General features: G+C 37.4%; 2 protein-coding genes across 5 annotated transcripts; both read left to right on the top strand.

Annotated features, from left to right (window-relative positions):
• On the top strand, positions 1-5,026 carry LOC115975283. 4 transcript variants are annotated; one of them, XM_031096005.1, is made up of 8 exons: positions 1-127; positions 1,695-1,838; positions 1,962-2,067; positions 2,152-2,234; positions 2,634-2,684; positions 2,795-2,912; positions 3,593-3,760; positions 4,633-5,026. In XM_031096005.1, exons 2-8 carry the CDS (start codon positions 1,714-1,716, stop codon positions 4,708-4,710), a joined length of 729 nt encoding a protein of 242 aa, XP_030951865.1. In that variant the 5' UTR covers positions 1-127; positions 1,695-1,713; the 3' UTR covers positions 4,711-5,026. The 4 variants fall into 4 exon arrangements, with proteins under 4 accessions (XP_030951865.1, XP_030951863.1, XP_030951864.1 ...); XM_031096003.1 differs by having other exon boundaries at positions 2-127; positions 2,634-2,697; positions 3,606-3,760; XM_031096004.1 differs by lacking the exon at positions 1-127 and adding an exon at positions 142-210 and having other exon boundaries at positions 2,634-2,697; positions 3,606-3,760.
• Positions 5,027-10,082: 5,056 nt separating this feature from the next.
• LOC115962792 lies at positions 10,083-10,746 on the top strand. Its single transcript, XM_031081667.1, has 2 exons — positions 10,083-10,228; positions 10,341-10,746. The coding sequence occupies exons 1-2, from the start codon at positions 10,083-10,085 to the stop codon at positions 10,744-10,746; spliced, it is 552 nt and encodes a 183-aa protein (XP_030937527.1).
• The last annotated feature ends 12,397 nt before the right edge of the window (positions 10,747-23,143 follow it).

Genomic DNA, 23,143 nt, shown 5'->3' with positions numbered 1-23,143 from the left:
TGCATTAGTATTACATTACATACTTGAGTTTCCCATTCATTCCTCCAGGTCAAAAGCTTTCCGTGAAGTGAAAGACCTCCATTAGCTTCTTCTTTTCCTTTAACTTAAAAAGGGTCCCTTTCTAAAGGTACGAGTTTCTCCTTATAATATTTATTTTCATCAAAGTTCTCATCTTTTGCTTTGCAAGAAAATCTTCAACTTCTGTATATGGTATGCCTATATTCTTTGATCAATCTAAGGTTTTTTTTTTTTTTTTTCATTAAAAAGAAACATAGTGTTATATGAAATTGTTGAGATTCATGGGATTATTTTATTTGGTGTTATTCATTTGCTGTTGTATGGTTTGCAATTTGATTTGTTGTTGTTGTTAGTTTAAGCTTGTGCTTTTCAGAAAATCTTGTTGAAGTACATGGTGAAATTTTCAAGGGAGGGGTTTTTTTTTTTTTTTGGGGGGGGGGGGGGTGTTGGTGTTAATTTAACTATTGATGGGTTTGGATTTGTGTTGGCAATTGAGTTCCTTAAACCTTATTGCAAAGATTCTATATCTGGGTTTTGTAATTAGTCATCATGGAAAATTTTGGGTTCCTTTTCGTTTGATTTGTGGGAGCATGGTCGATCTTGTTAAATGAAATACTTGATTTAATGTAATTTGATATTAATAGTGCAAGAAATATGGTAGGGTCATGGAAGGGGCAAAAAGAATAATGATTTATGCACAAATAGATTGTGTGTGGAAATTGGTTTGGGGAAGAATGGGAAGGGGAGGGGGGGATTTGCATAGCTGATGGAACAATTTAGGTTGAGTTTGATCTTTCTCGTGTGTTCTTGACTTCTTGGTCTAACTATGTAACACCCAAGCATACAACTGGATTTCAGCATTAATGTTTAGTGAATAGTCAGGTAGTGAGATTTTCGAATCCTGTGTGTTTATTTGATGCATTTTTGGAGTATAGATTTTTTATTATCATTGCTGAGGTATGATCGAAAGAATCAATGAAGTAGCTAGAATTTTCATCATTTTTTATGATCTGATTCCATCCATCTAACAACAGTATCTTCTTTTGATTCCCTTTAGCACGTGCACCACTCCCTCAAGAGTGGCTATCACTAAACATAGTACCTTTCATGTTTTCTGAGTCACTTTCATTAATCTTATTTTTGCATTGCCAGCCTCATGAGAAGAATTGCTATCATGAGAGTGCATCAGTTGAAAGAATTTTTGCAACTCTCGTCAATTTATGATTTTTACAACATTTTTTCAGATATATATTTCCTTTATAAGGAATTGCAACATTGAAGTTTTGTGTAAGGAATTAAAGTCTTTGATCATCATACCTTTATAGAAATGTAATGAACATTTGGTTGTGGAAGCAATAGTGCCTTATAGTCATATAATTGCAACACTCTGTTAAGTGGAAAACTAGGACTCTGTTTCACATCTAGTTCTCTCTCTGCTAGTGCCTGGGGTGCTGATAAAGCATATATATGAAAAGAAAAGAATCTATATTCCAGCTTTATTTTTTATTGTGGTTATAAGGGGAGAAATAATTATCTGTCACTATCAATAGAGGGTTCTCAGAAAGTGTAGCAATTGAAGAAATGCTAATTTTCTTATGCCTATATGAAGTTATTGTTTAATGATTGGTTATCCATTACTCTCCCCTCTCTTATATTTGTTTTGCACTGTCTTCTAGAACGTTAAGTTATTGCTTCATGGATGATGGTCTTGGGAAGATAAAGGTTATCTCAAATCACTTTAAAGCTTCAACGTCTAGAGCGGATTCTCATCCAAGCTTAACTTCATCTGTTTCGCAACCACAAATTGATGATTCTCCGAGGTACTCTAATTTATTTTTGGAAAAAAGAAGTGTTAGAAACTAAGAACAAGGTTTAGAGATTTTAAATTTTGAAACTAAGAACAAGGAGTATAATTTATTTTTTCTTTATTTGATTTAGCATAGATCTAGTAGCTGGACTCGAAGAAAATTAAGAAGTGCTGCTTACATGTTGAATTTGTTTACTTTACGAAGGATGCCATGGTCTTCTAGCAATGATGGTCAAGAAAAGGTTGATCGAACAGCTTGTTAATAGTTTCCAATTGATAAAGGTGACGTTTCCATGAATATTGACCACCAAAATTTCTGGTTGCAGGTTGTGCTGTCTGCTTTAGAAGTAGAATCACTCAAATCAGAACTTGCTGAATTAGAAGAGAGGGAAGCTCACTTGAAAGCTCAGTAAGAAAGAATTGATGCTTGAGTTTGGGTCAAACGGGTTGGGTGGGGTTAGGATAGGTCTTTATGTTCTAATGTGGCCAAGAAAATGAAACTTATACACAAGTTGATTAGCTTTTTGGAGTCTTACTTTACTTTGCTTGTTCTTTCAATGTGTCAGAGCTCATAATCACATCCACACAACCTAAAGATTATGTCATTCTCACTTATCAAAAAAAAAAAAAAGGATTATGTGATTCTTACGAGTTTGAGTGATATGTATATATTCGTAACTGCTTCTACTTCGAGTAAAGAAGAAATTTATTTGTTACTTACCATCATCTTTTCAGAGTGAAATAGACAATAGGTTGCAATTTTTCTATTTTCTTTGTATTAACATCAAAATTTTCCTAACATATGCAGGTTGGAAAATGTTGATCAGATTTTGCGGTCTGCTCGTCTGTCTGGTTATTTGTACATTCGAACTGTAGTGACTTTTTTTCACATCACAAATGTGTTTTTGCATCTGTTCATGCTGTATCATTTTAAGCACCTCACCAGCTTAATTAATGGTTTGCCTACAGAGGTGGGCAGTACTACCAGGAGAACCTCCCCCTTTGGACGATACCGATGTTGATGACTGGCTTCCTCGCTTTGTCGTCTTTCAAGGACCATGCCTTTTCTTCTACTTATTGTCAACAGGTATATATATATATATATATATATTTTTTTTTTTTTATCAGTATTCCCTTTTTTCTTTACTTTTTGTTTTCCTGGTAATTGACTGTCCTTTATGTTATTGTAATGAAAGTAAGTGGCGTCGAGGTTTCTCTGTTCTGGTTTCTATATGGCAGGGCCACGAAACTTCGTGTCCAATGACTTTGCAAAATTTGTATTTCATAGAGTGGGCCACCATTAAGATACTATAGCATTGGAGAACCTCAATGGTTTATATAAGATATAATAACGATGAAAACTTCCCCTTGTCAGAAAGATTTATTATTTATACAAGGTTTTTTTTTTTTTTTTTTTTTGTAACCATCATAATTTGCTGAACAGAAATATATATATATATATATATATATATTTGTTACTTCAGCTCTTAGTTGCACCACTTGTTTTGGTGATGCATAAGGGTATCATTCACTGTTGTCCAATTTAAGTTTGAAAGCAAAACAACGTTCCTGTTATAATATTGTTCGGATTATCCAATATGATCTAATATGATAGATTTTAGCTAAGCAATGATTAGCCTTAAATGGGATATCAAATTGGAGTCTGCAGTTGATAAGACAGTGCTCTGTTTCAAACCTAAAATAGTAATGTTAATGTTAAAATTTAGTCCAGAACAATTTTTAATTTTCTTCCTAATGAGCTCAAAAAACTTTTATGCAGATCTGAGCCCTCAAGACTCCACCCTCCTGCATGACATTGTTGAAATAGGTCCTCTGCCAAGCTTTTCACGAGAAGATGAGGAGACACACTATGCTTTTTATATCCTAACTCGCCTCGGACTGCGATATGAGTGTTCAAGTAGTTCTAAGATTCAGGTATGTATGGTAATTTGAGTAAGTCTGGCACTTTGTTATTTGCTTCGCTGAATTGACTGTTACTTTAGTATCATCTATATTTATTGTCCACACAATTTCTATAAATGGTTTGAGGTCTGTAAGGCATATTTTCCTTCAATCTCTTGAATACTTGGATATTATTTGGTAGTGTAAGTTTTAACAAATGTAAATCATTTAAGTGATAAGCACACAGTTGCTAACATATAACTATTCCAATTGGCAAGCTACGTAGAAGATAAACAAGCTTTTGGAAAACTTGGGTAGGTTTCTGTTACAGCTGTTGCAGTCTTGCAGATGATTTAGACAACTGTATCCTAGTCTTGATAGTAATGTTAATGTTAAAATTTTGTTTATAATAAAGTGATCAGGAATGCTAGGGAGGAGGCATAGCAGTTAATAGGTTAGTTACAAAACATGGTTGTGTGTTGCATACGCACTGATATTCTTGCATCGATATGATCATACTGGTAGACTTGCATTTACATGATCCATCATTCAGGATTGTGCTTACAGACTTATTTTTGCCCTTTTGTTTCATTTTATGTATATACATAGTTGCATATGAATAACCAATGACATTTGCAGCCACAATCTGAATATCATGAAAAATTGGTTTGTCATTTGTGAGGATTTATCAGGATTGTGTTTTATGGAATTATGTTGAAGCCCATCGATTGGGCGACCAAGAAAGAACTCCTGTTATATTAATTTTGTCCTTTTTTAAAATTGAATAATGGATTACCTTTTGCATGGTGGCATATTCATTGTGTATCCTGCAAATTTTACTTTAATGAACTATGTATTCTGATATTCTTTTTTTTACTCCCTCCCACCCCCTTTTTCCATTTCAGGTGGACTCTTGGTTGTCTGCATTACAAACTGACTGTAAATTGGGATCTGATGCAACAGCGCCCAATGGTTCGATGTAAAAATAATTTAGGAATTGGTAGCAGTAAGTTGTACATAGATAGAAATTCATTTTATACCTCTAATTAATATAAAATTGGATGTAATGTCTCGTAATGTACTCATTAATTTTCTGTACATAAGATACAGTCCATTTGAAAAGTTATTTTGAATTTCTGACAACTTTCCAGAAGTTTTAACATTGAATCCAATAGGCGTCTGGACTGACCTTTCTTACTACCATGCAATCAACTGTAATGATCTTATGTAATAAATATACATTCAAAACTTTTCTGTATATGACACAAGGAATGGGACTGGACTTGGTGATTGGTGTCAGGTCTTCTCTTTGTTAGATATGCTGTTGCATCTTCAGTTTTAAGCTCTGTTACTTGAACAACAACCAAACCTTTGTCCCAAAATTTTGGGTTGGCTATAAGCCCTCAACAGAGAGTAGTTTAAACTCTAAAGAGATACTCGATCAGGGGTGCTAGCACTTTGGATATTTGAGTCAATTGGGATTCAAAGGACCTGCGTGGCTTCTAATTGCTAATTTAAATTTCCAGTTGCATGTATTTATTTCCTCCTCAACAATTCCCAGAGACACCCTTTTCAATTTTCATAGCTTGAGCACATAAATTAAATGAAAGTTAAACTAATAATTTGATCCTCCAACTATTGGATTAATTTCAATTTTGTTATTATGCGACTATTAATTGTGTCATTCTTATTACTCATCTTTCAAAAAATCAATTTTATCCTTGAGTCCCCTCTTTGGTAAAATCTTAACAAGATTTACCGACATTGGTGTTGATGAAACTAAATTAAATAATTATAAGTTTGCATATTATATGTGTGTTTTATTTGCCAAGTCAGATAATCGTGTTAAGAATTTTGACGAAAGGAAACCCAAACAAGAAGAAAGTGACTTGGTTTTGAAATTGAGAGATAACATTGACACAATTTATATTGAAGGGACCAAATTAATACAACTAATAATTGAAGGACCAATTTGATGCATTCCTAATAGTTGAAGGATCAAACTAGGGTTTTTTTTTTTTTTTTAAAGGAAGGATCAAACTAGTTCTTTAACCACAAATGCTACATTCCACCAAAAAATAAAAAGGGAAATGAGACAAGGGAATATTAGTAACAATATTGAGAGACAAATGAAAAAGAGTAAAAGGAGTGCAAAGCATCACCAATATTGGTACAGAAAACCCTTTCTTTATATATATATATATATATATATAGTCAAAACTAAGAAAAAATTCAATTAGATTTTAAATTTAAATTCAATTAAAGTCTAATTTTGCGCTATGTATCTCATCTAATCTAAGCTTTTAAATTTTTATGCCAAGTGAGTTAATTTAATATAAATTGGATTTCAATTAGAATTTAATTTTGCGCCACGTGTCCCATCTAATCTAAATTTTTTTTAATTTTTATGCCAAGTGAGTCAATTCAATGTAGAAAACGAGAAGTCCAATATAAATAAACCTAAGTAAAACCAAAGCTTAGAGAAAATTTGATTAGAATCAAAATTAGATTTTGTCTTTATTAGCTTTTCATACAAATTAAATTGTTTAAAATTTTGCTATTATTTTTTTTTTTTTGAACTAATGAGTATATTTTTTATACTGTTTATATTTAAATATTTTGTATGTGAAGATCTTGAACATAACAAATTGTAATTGAGCTAAACGATCTCATGTATCTATCCTCATTCAATTTAGGGGATACTAGTGAACTAATTTATTCTTTTACTTTGTGTTGTATTTAGTAGAATTTCATGGACAGTGATAGTGAATTGATATCTTATATGTAGTATCCAATAGTGGTCTTCAAAATTATATACATAACAGCATTGTAATGTGAAATTATAAGTAACTTATATCATTAAAATTGCAAGGAAAAATTATTTTAGTACCTCCAAATGTCCTATATATTTAATAACACAAACTAATATCAATAGCACCACTATAATTTATCATTCTTGTGTGTAAGCATGGGTTACATACTAGTTTTAAAAAAAGGATGAACTAAACATTATTTGGTAGCAGTAGAGTACAAATATTAGGTGCATCAAAGGAGAGCATGGTCACTAGAAGCTTTAGCAATTCATCCAAAATGACAAAAGGCTCCTATTTAGGGGTGGCAATTTGAGTTCACGGGTCGGGTTCGTTTCGTGTCAAGCTATGAGTATTCAGTTAAATGGGTTTACCCGAACCCAACCTATTTAGTAAACGTGTCAGGAATCCTCAACCCGAACATGACCTGTTTATTAAATAGGTCAACCTAACCCGACACGTTTAATTTAATTGACAAGTCATGTAAAAGTCAATACAAATAACCCGTTTAATAATATATTTGATTAATAGGTCATATCTAACCTATATAATTTTTATCAATTTCCATATATGTAAAATTAAAATACAATTACAACCATAAATATAGTAATAAACATATAAAAACAACCATAAATTAAGCAATAATATAAAATAACTAATAACTAATAAGCTAAACAAGTCAAACGGGTTCACATGTCGAACACGAACCCGACCCATTTATAAAACGGGTTAGCTGTGTTAATCTGAATATGACCCGAACCCATTTAGCCTCAACCCATGACCTGTTTATAAACGAATTAGTTGTGTCCAATTCGCAAGTCGTGCCAGATTTTGCCACCCCTACTCCTATTGATAAGGTCTAGCATATCCACATACTTAGTAGCTTCGTGGTTAAGAATGATGTATTTGAGTATTTCAAAAGATTTGAACTAATTTCTATCTTTTCTCTTAAAAAAAAAAGCTTTGAAATAATAATAATAATATTATTATTATTATTATTATTATACCCAAATTAGCTGCTAACTTAAGACCATCTCTAAGTAGCCCACACTAGGTTTGTAAAGTCCTTAACCCAAAGGGCAAAACTTTTAGGGTTTGTTTCATTTAACCGTTATATTTTTTATTTTTTAATCTATATATATATATATATATAAAACCGAAACCTCTGATCTCTCCACAATTTTCCACATCAGCATTATTTAAATAAATAAAAAAACAAAATTTCTGATTTTATATAATTTATTAGTTTTTTGACATTACTAGGCCCAAAGGAAATTCAGCTACTAAGTAGTAATATATAAATCTCTTAAAACCTAAACCTAAACCTGAACGTAAATAGTAAGGCAATGGAGAAAGCAAACATCAAAGTAAGGGGAAAAACTCCTTCAATTTGACATGGCTTTTTCTCCACGTAATTTTCTTTTTTTAATCACCAGGTTTCAATGTCTTTATAATTTTCTTTTTTTAATCAATATTTTTCAGATTCATGGTGATAGGGTTGGCCTTTCTTCACAAAGATACTGATTTCTATGACTATGTGAAAAGGACTTTGGGTGTTCTAAATAAATGTGATCAATTGTTTAGTGCTTGAGTTTGAAAATTTTTATATTTTGTTTGTTTTGCTTTTGTTTCGTAAACATTGCTTGCCAAAATCTGTTTTGTATTTTTCGATGACTTCTTTGGGTCGCCTTTTCAATGGGTCTATTGAGTGGATTCATAATCTCAATGATTTTCTATAGATTATGCTATCTTGCCGTGTTTTCTTTTCTTTTGTAGCATGTAGCTTATCCAAATTTGGACAGTTCCACCTCTTTCTTTGGTGTTTATGATGGTCATGGAGGTTAGCATATGGCTTTTAATTATTTTTCCATATTTTCCTCCCATCTCATTACAAATTTCTTCCAATTAAAGTTCCTTTTTGAATTGAAGTTTCTGTCCTTTTTTTGCTAGTGTTGGCATCTTTTTGGGAATTAATACATTCTTTTGGGCGATATTTAGATTTGCTTAGGATTCTTAATTCATTTGCTTAGGAATCTAGATTCATATGTGGGGTCTTGGTTGGCTATGTTGAAACACTAAAATTGTTTGGATTCAATAATAGTTGGGAAATATTGAGAAAATAAATTCATAAAGTGCCGAATTGTAGGAAGAGTAGTAGCACTCACAAAAGAAACTTGACACTACCAAAAAAAAAAAATTTATGGGAACGCCACCAATTAATTTAATTCACAAATTTCACTCTTTTAGCCTTATACTTAATTTTTTGAGAATAACCTTATACTTATTGAAACCTAATGCAATATATGATATTTAAAATAATTGATTCTTCGTAAGTTTAGTTGTAGCAAAAAACACTTTAAAGTTGTCTTTCAATTTTTCAATTTATTTGAAATATTGATTAAGTAGTTCTTTAAATGTGTGTTTTATACGTGGTAAAGATAATTTTGTAATATTGGGACTTACCCATGGCAAGGCGTAGAGTGACACCCCAAACCAACCCGTTAGCCTTGCCTCTATCAACACGTGACAAACAGTAATTCTACAAAGCTGACAAGATTAACTTAGGACGGGAATTGAAAGCTGACGTCACCATGATGAAGGGAGGAACTAGGTTGACGGTTCTGACGTAACCCTAACTTGGTCTCCACACATACGTATAAGGAAATTTCTCGTGCCCCACGCCCATTGTTGATCAAAAAGACTCCTACAAGGAAAGGATTCCAAAAAATACGCTCATGAGGATTCCTATAAGGGAAAGACTTCTAAACCAAGGAAAGAGATGTCAACATTTTTCTACTATAAAAGTCCCAATACCCTCACTAACCAAGGTACGCATAATTTACCCCGCTCTGGCACTCTAGAGTTGTGAGAAGTTCTAACTTGACCTTCGGAGGCTACTTGGTCGGCACCACACCGGTGCTCTCTGTAAGGTCTTCTCTTTTTGTTATGCAGGTGCTATTTCGAGCACGTGAGGACCATGTGATTTACTGTTGATTTTTTGGCATCATCAGTTGGCGCCGTTTGTGGGAAACACTGCAATCTGTAAGCCATATTATCTCTTCCCGAACGAAGAGTTGCATGGTACTTACTTGCTCGATGGTGACCACCAATAACGTTCAGGGAGATGAACCGCAACCCACTACCCTGGAGAGGCAGGTCCAAACCCTTACAGTAGCAGTGGAACGTCTCACCAAACAGAATCATGACCTAGAGGAACAACTGAGGCAAAAGAACGCAACAATGGGGACCCAAAAGGAAAACCAAGAAGGTACCAGTACTGAGAGAAGAGACCAAGAGGGGCCGGAGGGCAGCAACGCCCAAGCAGACCAGAACGACTGGACATGAGCCGCCCTTCCATCATAGACACGGCTCCTCCTCACATTGTCGCAGAGATGCAGATGATGAAGGAACGAATGGACCTTATAATGAACGCCTTCAAAGGACGGGTGTCTAGCGACCTCGATGATCTGGTCCACCGAACCGATTAGCCTTTCACCACATCCGTCAACTCCTTCCCTCTACCGCAGAAGTTTCGCATACCACAGATGGAAAGCTACGATGGAGCCAAGGACCCTCTTGATCACCTAGAGACTTTCAAGACCTTGATGCACCTTCAAGGAGTAGCAGACGAGATCATGTGTAGGTCCTTCCCTACAAAGTTGAAGGGTCCTGCGAGAATTTGGTTCAGCCGGTTGACGCCTAACTCCATTTGCACTTTCAAGGAGCTAAGCGCCCAATTCACTTCGCATTTTATTGGGGGGGCATAGGTATAAGAAGTCTACTGCGTGCTTGATAAGTATCAGGCAGTGGGAGGACGAGACGCTGAGATCTTACATAGCCCGCTTTAACAAGGAAGCGCTCTCGATCGATGAAGCTGACAACAAAATACTCGTAGCAGCCTTCACAAATGGGTTGCGAAAAGGTCAGTTTCTGTTTTCTTTATACAAGAACGACCCGAAAACCATGTTAGATGTGCTTTACAAGGCTACCAAGTACATGAATGCCGAAGACACACTGCTGGCTCGAGAGGAAAAGCCTAAGAAGAGAGAGAGGCAGGAAGACACACGACAGGACAGAGGGCGAAAGATGGCAAGAACTGGAGAACGAAGGGATGACAGGTGCTCTAAGCCCCCTACGGGGAGGTTCATGAGCTTCACCTTGCTGATCGCCCCAATCGACCAAGTCCTAATGCAAATCAAGGACGAATGAGCCTTAACCTTCCCCGGAAAACTGAAGGGGGATCCCAACAAACGGTCTAAAGACAGATACTGCCGTTTCCACTGTGATCACGGTAATAACAAGGCTGACTGCTACGACTTAAAATAGTAAATCGAAGCCCTTATCAGGCAACGGAAGTAACAGATGTTCGTCAGTAGGGAGAGAACAGATCCACCTCCTCAAGAGCAAGCCCCCGACGGGACAACAAGCATCCCAAACCACCCCTAGGAGACATAAGGATGATTGTGGAAGGCACGGCGACTACCGGCTCGTCCAAAAAGGCCTGAAAGACTTACCTCAGAATGGTTCAGAATTTTCAGCTAATAGGCGTCGTCCCGAAGATGCCACGGGTCGATAATCCAATTATTGGTTTCTCGGAAAAAGATGCTCGACATCTTCACCACCCGCATGACGACGCACTCGTCGTTTGCATCCGAGTAGGAGACTATAACACATATCGGGTCTTGGTTGACAACAGAAGTTCCGCAAACATTCTCTACTACCCGGCGTTCCAACAGATGCGAATCGACAGAGAACATCTAGTTCCAACTAACGCTCCACTCATTGGGTTTGGAGGAACAAAAGTATACCCCCTTGGCGCGGTCACATTACCTGTAACAATTGGGGACTATCCTCAGCAAATCACTAAGGATGTTACATTCCTTGTTGTCGATTACTCCTCTGCCTACAATGCTATCATAGGACGACCAACCCTTAACTCATGGAAGGCCATAACTTCAACCTACCACCTGATGATTAAATTCCGTATTAAGTACGGAGTAGGGGAATTACAAGAAGATCAGGTAGCTGCACGTGAATGCTATATTGCAATGCTGGAGATGGACGACCATCTATAGACCATGAGCATAAAGGAACAACGGATAGGGGCAGAACCTGCAGAGAGGCTCGAGGAGATACCCCTCGATAGCTCTAGATTAGATAGAACCACGAGGATCAGCACTCTTACCAGCCTAACGATTCGCCTAGCGCTTGTAGCCTTTCTCAAGGAGAATCAAGACGTGTTTGCTTGGAGTCATGAAGACATGCCAGGAATTGACCCGTCAGTCATGGTACATAGGTTGAATGTGTCGCCTTCTTTTCCACCCGTCCGATAGAAGAAGTAAGTGTTCACCTAAGAACGAGACCGAGCAATAGCAGAAGAAGTCGGCAAGCTACAAGAGGCAGGCATCATCAGGGAAGTATACTATCCCGATTGGCTAGCAAACATGGTGATGGTCAAGAAAGGCAACGAGAAATGAAGGATGTGCATAGACTTTACGGATCTGAATAAAGCATGCCCCAAAGATAACTACCCTCTCCCTTGAGTCGTCGTACTGGTAGACTCTACAGCTCAGCATCAGCTACTGAGCTTCATGGACGCCTTTTCAGGGTACAATAAGATCCGGATGGATGAAGCGGATCAGGAGAAGACTTCATTTGTCACCAGCCAAGGTCTTTTTTGTTACAAAGTAATGTCATTCGGCCTTAAGAATGCGGGCGCGACATATCAAAGGCTTATGAACAAGATGTTTGCGAACCAAATCGGAAGGAATGTTCAGGTTTACGTCGACGACATGTTAGTAAAAAGACGAAGAGAAGAAGACCATTTGAAGGATCTCGAGGAAAAATTTGGCACCTTTCGCTCCTACAACATGAAGCTTAATCCGAGTAAATATGCATTCGGAGTGACAACGGGAAAATTCATAGGCTTTATGGTGTCTCAAAGAGGTATCGAGGCCAACCCAGATAAGATCAGAGCCATAGTAGAGATGGCCCTCCCGAAGAACGTGAAAGAAGTACAGAGTTTAAACGATAAAGTAGCCGCCCTGAATAGGTTTGTATCAAGAGCGACGGATAAATGTTTACCCTTCTTTCGCATGCTGAAGAAATCTTTTGAATGGATTGCCGAATGTCAGCAAGCATTCGAGGAGCTAAAGGCCTACCTCTCTTCCCCACCGCTGCTAAGTCCTTCACAACCGGGGGAAGAGCTCTTCCTGTTTTTGGCTGTCTCCCTGGCAGCCGTCAGCACGGCCTTGGTTAGAGAAGAAGATAAGGTTCAAAAGCCTGTATACTATGCCAGCTGGGCATTTCGTGGTGCAGAGGAAAGGTATCCACCCATGGAAAAGCTCGCCTTCGCTTTAGTTATGGTAGCTCGCAAGCTCAAGACGTACTTCCAAACCCACACAGTAATTGTCCTAACCGACAAGCCCTTACGGTGGGCGATGAGCAACCCCGAAGCTGCCGGCCGGATAGCACTATGGGCGATAGAGTTGAGTGAATTTGACATTCAGTACCGCCCCCGCACCGCCATCAAAGGGCAGGTCGTCGTTGACTTCATAGCAAAGTTCACCAATGAGGAAGACAAGGGGGCAGATGAATGTCCGCAGTGGAGTATACATACAGACGGGTCATCCAACAGGCAGGCCGGGGGTGCAGGTGTCGTGCTTCTCTCTCTTGAAGGAGACCAGATCAAATGTATGGTCTACCTCGACTTCCCTAACACCAACAATGAAGTGGAGTACGAAGCTTTAATGGCAGGGCTTGATCTCACCAAAGCAGCAGGAGCCGCAAGAATGGTTCTTTACTGCAACTCTCAAGTCGTCACTAACCAAGTAAACAGGGATTATGAGTGCAAAGGTGAAAGGATAAAGAGATATCTGGACCAAGTAAGGAGAAGGGTAGACGAGCTGAAGGCCAAAATTATCTAAATCCTCAGAGGAGAGAATGAGCAAGCCGACCGCCTTGCCAAACCCGCTTCAGCCAAACATATGACTACCCTTGATAACGTACACTCTTTTGTTCAGCTTTCTCCACTAATAGATTCCGTTGATGTGCAGGAGATAGGTTCCGAAAGCAATTGGACCACACCGTTAATCTCTTACTTAAAAAATGGCGTCTTACCAGACGGAAGGGAGGCTATAAGAAAGCTGAAGGTTCAAGCAATGCGGTTTATCTTGATGAAGGACGTCTTATATAAGAGAGGCTTCTCCCGCCCATACCTAAGGTGTTTTGGTCTCGAGGAAGCGAATTACGTCATGAGAGAAGTCCACGAAGAGATTTGCGGAAACCACTCAGGATCACGATCGTTGGCACACAAGCTGCTTCGAGCAGGGTACTACTGGCCCACCATGCAAAAAGATGCTCAGACTTATGTCAAAACTTGCGACAAATGCCAAAGATTTAGCAATATCATTAGACGGCCGTCCGAAGAGTTAACCCCTATGACAACCCTATGGCCGTTCGCTCAATGGGGGTTAGATATCATGGGGCCGTTCCCAATAGCAGTGCAACAACTGAAGTTCCTGATAGTGGGCATAGACTACTTCACAAAATGGGTGGAAGCTAAAGCCTTAGCCACCATTACGGAGAAGAGCGTGAGAAGCTTCGTCTAGAGGTCCATCATATGCAGGTTTGGGATCCTTAGAGTCTTAGTCTCAGACAACGGGAAACAATTCGACAACGACTCTTTCCGGGATTTTTGCTTGCAGTTAGGGATCAGAAATCACTACTCCTCCCCCACCCACCCTCAAGCAAACGGAAAGGGTGAAGTCACGAACCGATCCTTGCTCAAATTTATCAAGACTCGGCTCAAGGGGGCAAAGAGCAATAAAGAGGATGGCGTGAAGAGCAGCACCCCTTTATTTTTAATATACCTTAGTTAAATTTAGCTACACTCCTTAGTTTTTCTATTTTACTTTATATTTTGCAATAATAACTCTTTTTAAGCCCAAAGGGCAAGTCTTTTTTTTTTTTTAAGAACTACTTTTTCTACAAATACATGGTTTATTAAAATAAGAGGAGTTTATTCAGATATGGCTAAAGTGTTTATCTACGGAAAATAGTCCACGAAGTAGACGAGTAGACGACCCGAATATGCAGTCTATCAAATGGACGACCTCATCTCAAGAGGATGAAAAATTATCAAGTCCATAAATTGGACAAGCTATTTAATGTCTATAAAGTGGACGACATTGTTAAGTCCATAAAGTGGACAACTTTATTATTCAAGCCCATAAAATGGGCAACCTCATCCCAAAAGGATGAACATTTGTTAAAGTCCCTAAAATGGACAAGTATCAAATCCAAAGAGTGGACGGGTCCATAAAATGGACGGCTTTATTTTTTATTCCATAAAATGGACGACCTCATCTTCGGAGGAGTAAACACAAAGTGGACGAGTCCATGAAGTAGACGAATCCACAGAGTGGACGACTTCATTGCTCAGTCCACAAGACAAATGAATTTATCCCAAGAGGATGAAAAATATAGTTTGTAAATAGACGAGCTTAAAACCATAAAGTATGCAAGGTGGTCAAGTCCATAAAGTGGACGAGATTATAAATTTAACGAGACCAATAGAATAAACCTACGGACGAGTCCGCAAAGTGGACGAGTCCATTGTAAGGTCTATTAACTTTCAAGCATTAGTTCAAGACGGGCGAATCAAAATTTAAAATAGACAGGTCCATGGTACATACACGTGCCAATAAACAAACGACCAAAACAACAGATATAAAGCAACATAAGGTTTAGTCTTTACAAATCAAGCCCAAAAAACAGCAGGGTGTTTTACAGTGTCTTAAAAACAGAGAAAATCAAAAAGAAAAATACATAAAGCTATGTGGCTGAAGGGATTGAAGAGTTCCCATCAATCTTCTCCTCGGCAACAGGGTCCTCAACGTTCATGGGCTCAATGGACGGAACCAAAGAGGTGACGAGGGCATTTGTGGCTGGCTGGGCAAGGACGACATCACCATTTTTTGGATTAGACTCAATGGAGTCGTTAATTTCCTTATGGATAGTGTCGTCAGCAGGAGTTGACGGCAAGGGCTCATCCATAGTAACCTTGGAAAAATCCAGGTAAAGGTAGAGGGACTTAACCTGCTTAAGGCAGTCCTCAAACCCTTCACCATAATATCCACCACAAAAATATATGAACGGCTGAGAGGCCTTGTATTTATTTACGGCGTCAACTCTGGCCATCTCCACTTGCTCAAGGAGGGCTATCAGCTCTTTCTCTACTTTCTCTTTCGCTTCTTGTTCACTCTTTCTCTGACGACCCTCCTCCTCCAGCTTACCCTTCAGATTTTTTACCTCCTCGTTAAGAGAGCAAATGGCACCCTTGTAATGTTCTTCCTCGTCCGTCAGGAGCTCTATGCACTTATGCAAGCGGGCAATCACTCCTTTTTTAGCAACGCCCCTATCTTACAAAGCTTTCATACGCAACGCCTACAAGGCACAATAGCCGTCAGCTACTAGACAAGTGAGTAAGAAAGTTAAACACAAAGCAAAACGTATCCGAGCAAGATCAAAGAGGCCTGACGCCCCTAACTCGCCAGTCCCTTGCTCAGCATAAGGGTCTACATCCTTATCTCTAATGATGGATCCCACCATCTCAATGGCATAATCTTTGTGCGTGAGAAAGCGACGGTCCGGTTCCTGAGCAACAGGGCCCAATGATGTCATCAAACCCTTACCTACGCCGTGGCCAGTCTTGGGGGGCGTCGGCTTTTTTAAGGATTTTGTCCCCAACGATAACAAAAGGCTTCTTAGGTGGACAATCATCCTCAACGTCGACTTTTCTCTTGTGTGCACCCTTCCCGATGGCTTTTGGAGCTGACGAGGACGCTCCATCCCCCTTCACCTTATTTTCTTCTTTCTTTCTCTGCTGAGCAGCGGATGCGCGCACCTGCTGCCTCAACCTAGCAGCCTTCATTTCTGCATAAATTGAGTGACGCCTAAGAAGTAAGAAGAATAAGAATAAAGCGACAGAGGAAAATAAGAGACACTCACGACGGCGAGAATAAGAGTTTAGCCTGCGACCTGCCGGGGTTGGCTCTGGACCACCACAATACGTGTGTAGTGTGTCAAGGGTAATCAAATCCCTGCACTTGCACTTTTTGAATGGAATTTCAAGAACCCGTTGGATGAAGGCCTCCTACTCGCCGATAATGGATGGACGAACACTAGCCAAAATAGAAAAATGACGACGACATTAGAACACTTGCAAGAAAACTAAAAGGTTAAAAAAAAAAAAAAATTTAAAAAGTAAAGATGACGGCATTAAACCTGAATCCTTAACTATGCCCCAAGTGTTATCAAAGCCGTAGGGCATTGTGCCTCACTCCTTCGGACGCCATACCCAGTCCGTCCCTTTGACAAAAAACTATCTGCCCTTCCAATTTCTGTTAGAGTCGAGCATGTCTAATACAAGCCTCAACACTTTTTTTTGAGCAGCAGAGTGATAAATCCCTTATGAAGAGACTATGTGTTGGGGTCGGTAGCACCAGAAGAACTCGTCTAGCGTAAGCTGACGTTTCCCTCCGCTTAGACGACCCCATAAGATCTCTGCCCCTATGAAGATCCTCTAGGCATTAGGAGCGATCTGGCTGACAGACAGACCAAGCAAGTTAGCCAGTTAACAATGTAACGCCGTCAGTGGCAGCCTCAACCCCACTGCTAGCGTGGCGTCATACATACCAGTATCCTCTGTCTCTCCAGAGTAGCACTTCTCAAACTTCCCAGGAAGACGGATTGGTATGTGATCGAGGATTTGGAAACAGTCCCTTAAGTTCTTGAAAATGTTGGACGTCATCTTTGGTAGGAAGTCGTTGACAGTCCACATTTGAGGAAGAATGAATGGAAGAGCGTGCCCACTTCCAGGGTTTCCCGAACTCCCAACCTTAGGGGTCCTATCATCCGCATGATTTTCGTCCTCGTCACCCTCCATTACCCCGTCATCTTCAATCTCTCCCTCACCATCAACTTCTCCCTCATCTATCTCTTCCTCTCCTATATAATTTTCCCCATCCTCATCAAGAGAACGGGCTGACGTCTCTCTTTCTGACGACCAAGAATGGCCCTCCTCGGGCTCCCATCTTGTTTGGTAGACTTCGTCGTAGCCCGCTCCTTCACGGACTGACGACTACTCACTAATCGCTCCCCTAGACATTTTTTACCTATAAGCAACGGAGTTATTCTAAGTACCTAAGTTGACAGCCTCACTAAAAAGCTACACTATCAACTAAAATGTAATAAAATGATAGATAGGAGAAAAGAAGAGAAGACTTACCAAGTAAACGGTCTTTGGAAGAAGTGACGGTCTCAACAAACGGATGAAGTGTATAAAAAGACGTCGACGGGAGCAAGGTTCTCCAAACAGTAAGCTCTCTCTCTCTAGATCAACAATAAAATGGGGAGAATGGGAAAAAACTGAGATATATATAGAATCAAAGGGTGCACAAAAGACGAAGCAACACCTTCATCCAGAAGCGAATCCAGTTGGAATGCGACACATGTTCAAGCAATTAATGCAAGATGCTCGAGGAAACGCCCATAAATGCCTCTTCCTTATTCCTGAATAAATGAAATTAAATAAATGGAAGCCATAAAAAACTGAACTCCACAACCCGTCAACTTTAGCTAATGAGGTTATGGAGTAGGGGCAGCTGGTAAGGATAATTTTGTAATATTGGGACTTACCCATGGCAAGGCGTAGAGTGACACCCCAAACCAACCCGTCAACCTTGCCTCTATCAACACATGACAAACAATAAGTCTACAAAGCTGACGGGATTAACTTTGGACAGGGATTGAAAGCTGACGCCACCATGATGAAGGGAGGAACTAGGTTGACGGTTTTGACGTAACCCTAACTTAATCTCCATGCATACGAATAAAGAAATTTCTTGTGCCCCACGCCCAATGTTGATCAAAAAGACTCCTACAAGGAAAGGATTCCAAAAAATACGCTCATGAGGATTCCTAGAAGGGAAAGACTTCTAAACCAAGGAAAGAGATGTCAACCTTTTTCTACTATAAAAACCCCAATACTCTCACTAACCAAGGTACGCATAATTTACCCCGCTCTAGCACTCTAGAGTTATGAGAAGTTCTAACTTGACCTTCGAAGGGTACTTGGTCGGCACCACACCAGTGCTCTCTGTAAAGTCTTCTCTTTTTGTTGTGCACGTGCTATTCCGAGCACGTGAGGACCGTGTGATTTACTGTTGATTTTTTGGCATCATCAATACGTTTTATGGATAATCGAGAATGTTAAAGATTTAATTCTTCATTTTATTTTTAACTTAAGATTGATTTTTATTTTTCATTATGTAAATTAATATTTCATATCAAGATTAATATTTCATATCAAGGATAGGAACTATAAGACTGGAATCTTAATGTACAATAAAAAAGGAAAAGAAAAAGAATAGTTTACATCTTTATACACAATAATTTTCCCGTACATCGCACGGGTTAGTAACTAGTTAAATTTAAACACATGACTACATTTAATATAATTATCATTAAAAAATAATTTTCTTTTGCATTACATTGGTTATATAGTTATATTTGAATTTAATTGAAAAATCTAGACCATACAATTCAAGGAATCGTATTTAAGTTTTTCCCTAACCCAAATAACTTAATCATTCTGATCAAACCACCACCCATACCAAACCTGAATTTACCATTAGTGGGGAATTATATGTTTCACGTCATTTTTCTAAACTGTTATTAAAACTAGTATATCGAATGATGCATGGATTAATTAAATTTAAATTTATGTGTGAATTAAAAAGTATATTTTACTAATATTATTGACATTATCTTAATTATTATTAGTGAGTCATTTAAAATCTTAATAAAATTTCACGTAGAATCATCAATTAATTATCTTAATAATAAATAATGATACATCTAAACAAAAGGACAAAACTTTTTTTTTTTTGAGAAACAAAAAGGTACAAATTTTTAAATACAGTATCTTAGATACTATTTCTTAAATATCCCTTCTAAATTACAGCCATGTGTCTAATTTATTTAATAACTTATTGATTTTACAATGTGTAATAACATATGTGTTATATACAGATGTAAGTTTTATTATATTAAAATACAAAGTTATGATTTATTATCAAAATAATTAAATAAATAAATAATAAAAATTATTTAAAAATTGTTCTTAAAAGTTTTGTGATAGAATTTTAGTTGGAGTATGATTTTAAATTTTTTAAGGGTTTTTTAAGGAAAATTTCTTAAAACTTAGTTTTTTTTTTAATAGAATTTAATTATTATTAATAATAAGCCATTTGATATATTGGTAATAGAGTCTCATCCAAAGTATACTATCTTAATAATAAAAATAATTATTGGTAGTAGAGTTTAATAATAATCAAAAGTGTTCATCAAAATAAGAATTATAGATAGTAAAAAATAAAAGGGTAAACTACATATTTGGTCTCTAACCTTTACACCATATTTCAATTTAGTCTCTAACATTTCAATTGTGTCAATTTGATCCCTAACCTTTCAATGTCATGTCAATTTAGTCCCTAATGTTATATCTTAGATGAAAATCGCTGATATGACAAACAGCCAAAATAAAATTTAAGTTTATTATCTCATCAATGTAAGCTAATTTTTTGTTTCGACCATTAAACACGTCATAAATTTTCATCCAAAAGATAACAGTAGAGACTAAATTGACACAATACTAAAATGTTAGGGACCAAATTGACACAATTGAAAAATTAGGAATCAAATTGAAATATAGTGTATAGGATAAGGACTAAATATATAGTTTATCCAAAATAAAAATGCATATGTGATCATTTGGATTGTAGAGGTTTACTGGGAACAAACTTCTACTCCTCCTAAATCCTAGCTTACGTGGTACTGCTGGTCATATAATTAATTAATGTCACGCAGCCATTATATTAATTTATAAAACTTCAAGCCCTCTCTTTATTATTTGTTAATCTTGATTTCTTAAGGGTTTTTTTTTTTTTTTTTTGACTAATTTGGTATTCTTCTCTGTTTATCTTGGAGAAATTTTTTTTGCAATGATATAATGGAGGGTTATAACTATGTTATTACCCTAATGGTTCCAATCCTCACAGTTTAATTAGTTTATACTTTATAATCTGTAAGGACTCGATTTGTAACGACCCAAAATGATACTGGGTTTGCACATAAATATGCCCAAACAATATAATTTGTAGAGCGTGGGTGTTAAGAACTAGATTAACTTTTTTGGAATGAAAAGATTCACCCTCACGTATATTGAAGGCTCAGAGCTGGCACAACGATCGTTTTGTTTTGGTAATCGATACAGTTCTTTTACTTTCTACGTTCTTCTTCCTCAGTCTATGCTTTCTTTCTTTCTTTTTTGTTCTGATCCCCCCTTGCATGTTCTTCTTTCAGTTTATATATCACCTTCTGTGTTCCATCCTCACCACACACGTGTAGGTTGGATTCGGGGGATTTCTTTCTGTCCCATCTAGCACCTCCTGGAACTTCCTATGGATAGCTATAAGGCTGCCTCCTTACTGTTCAGGTATCACCTCCACATTAATGCGGTCAGAGAGTTGGTTGAGAGGTAATTAATGCGGAGGCAGCTATAGTTATAGATATTTGTTTGCCTTTTCTTTCTTACCCTTGGTCTGTTATTCCATATTCAGTGGTGACATAATTCCGAGGTCCGGTTGTAACAAGACCGCGTCCTGATCGTCCTCGGATGCATACTGCCGAGGAGTATGGTGTCCTCGGACGAATACGGAACTCTACTTTCGTGATATTGACTACCACCCCCCCCTCGGTAATTGCCTTATGACCTGACTTGGCCTCCTCAGACGGATATGCACCCTCGGATGGGCCACAGGCCCAACGATCCTGATCTTAATGGGCCTGTGGATTGACTGGCCCCCACATAATCAATTAAGCTCTTTTTTTTTTTTTTTTAAGGCCTTTAATTGTTTCCACTATACTTTTCTTGAACCTAGTCTTATCAATTTATGCTTGATGTAGTAGGTTCCAGTTAGTTCAGCTGGTAAAGTCTCTGATGGTTGTATAAGAGATCTGGGATTCAATCCCTGCCTACACCAAAAACCGATTGGTGTCTTGATCTGATAATAAAGAGTTATTATCAAGAGTGAACGCCACAGGTTGAAACTCTCTCTCAAAAAAAAAAAAAAATATGCTTGATGTAGGTAACTAGGTATTGTCTTATATAAATCGGATCGAATCATATGGAGTATGATTACTATGATGATGATAAAAACGAAGCAAAGAAAATTCGAAATCTCGGAATTCACCAGGTAATTCCTACTTTTTGTTTAATTGTTGAGATAAGAGAGTAAATGCATATCCCTTTGGTTCAAAAGGTTACAAATTATACATGCATAAGCGTTAAAATTTTATCAGTTTTACTGAATTTGCCTCCTAGGATTCTGGGATTCTCAGTTTTACTGAATTTGCCTTCCGGGATTAGTTGGATGGCTATAATTATTATAAGCCCAATAACATCATAACAAAAAGCCTACTAGTCAATACTACCATGTGCCAAAGTGAGAAAATTGATTCAAGGTTATATGATGATATGAAAAATTCTAGAATTACTAAATTATCTGAAAAAAAAATATTCTCTTTTGACAATTCATATTCTATCGAAACTCTTTTCATTTGTATACTCATATAAAAATATCTCTTCTGTATATGTGAAATTAAAAAATATTGTGTTAATTTCTATAGCTTACAAAGTAGAAATTGATCATCAACATACATAAAATATAAACAAGGTTTAATTTGTGTAACTTACCGAAATATTTTGTTTTTCCATGATTAACTCGAAACAACTTCCAGTCAAAAATTTACTACCTTGATTTTTATGCCTATTAATTTATATATGTTATATAATTCATATAATGACATAATATGAATTTATCTTAAGATAAAGATCAGAGGTACAAATAATTTTTTTTTAGAGATATACAAAATATAAGATGATATTATTAAACATTTTAGGGTAAATTACAAAATTGGTCCCTATCCTTTACATCATATTTCAATTTGATCCCTAATCTTTTAATAGTGTCAATTTGGTTCTTAAGCCTTAAGTGTCGTGTCTATTTAGTCACTGCCGTTATCTCTTAGATAGAAATTGTTGACGTGGCAAACGGTCTAAATAAAAAAATAAAAAATTTAAAATTTCCATGTCAATGGACAACTATATCACCATGTCAATTTTTTTTATTTAAAAAAACTAAAATAACTTTTTTTTGAGAAAAAAATAACTTAAACACTTTGAAACGTTTTTTGAAATGCTAAACCAAGCTAAAAGCCCTCTCGCAATTTGACTGAACCAAACCTACATGGCTAAACCTTCAATACTTTGGTCTCCTCACTTGTCTCCACTGCCATGATGGCAGTGGCCTTGAACTCGTCGTCCCGGTTTTCACTCCCTTTATTCTCACCCTTTCTCTCTCTTCGCCAAACTCAAGAAGGACTTGACTAGACCATCGTTGTTGCTACTACTCTATCACTCTGTTTCCTTTCTCATTCAAGTCCAATATGGAAATCGAATTCTACAGTAAACCCAAAGGTA

The sequence above is a fragment of the Quercus lobata genome, chromosome 2 (genome assembly GCF_001633185.2).
Source record: "Quercus lobata isolate SW786 chromosome 2, ValleyOak3.0 Primary Assembly, whole genome shotgun sequence".
NCBI lineage: Eukaryota > Viridiplantae > Streptophyta > Magnoliopsida > Fagales > Fagaceae > Quercus > Quercus lobata.
The sequence above is the reverse complement of the archived record's forward strand: the minus strand, read 5'-3'. Positions and strand labels throughout refer to the sequence as shown.

Bases quoted from the DNA above. Each gene is read 5' to 3' on its own strand.
- LOC115975283 (XM_031096005.1), top strand. From the start codon at position 1,714: ATGGATGATGGTCTTGGGAAGATAAAGGTTATCTCAAATCACTTTAAA. The intron at 2,913-3,592 runs GTATATATATAT...ATGAGCTCAAAA, and splicing joins CTTCTACTTATTGTCAACAG to AACTTTTATGCAGATCTGAG. The intron at 3,761-4,632 runs GTATGTATGGTA...TTTCCATTTCAG, and splicing joins CAAGTAGTTCTAAGATTCAG to GTGGACTCTTGGTTGTCTGC.
- LOC115962792 (XM_031081667.1), top strand. From the start codon at position 10,083: ATGGAAAGCTACGATGGAGCCAAGGACCCTCTTGATCACCTAGAGACT. The intron at 10,229-10,340 runs GTTGACGCCTAA...GATAAGTATCAG, and splicing joins GCGAGAATTTGGTTCAGCCG to GCAGTGGGAGGACGAGACGC.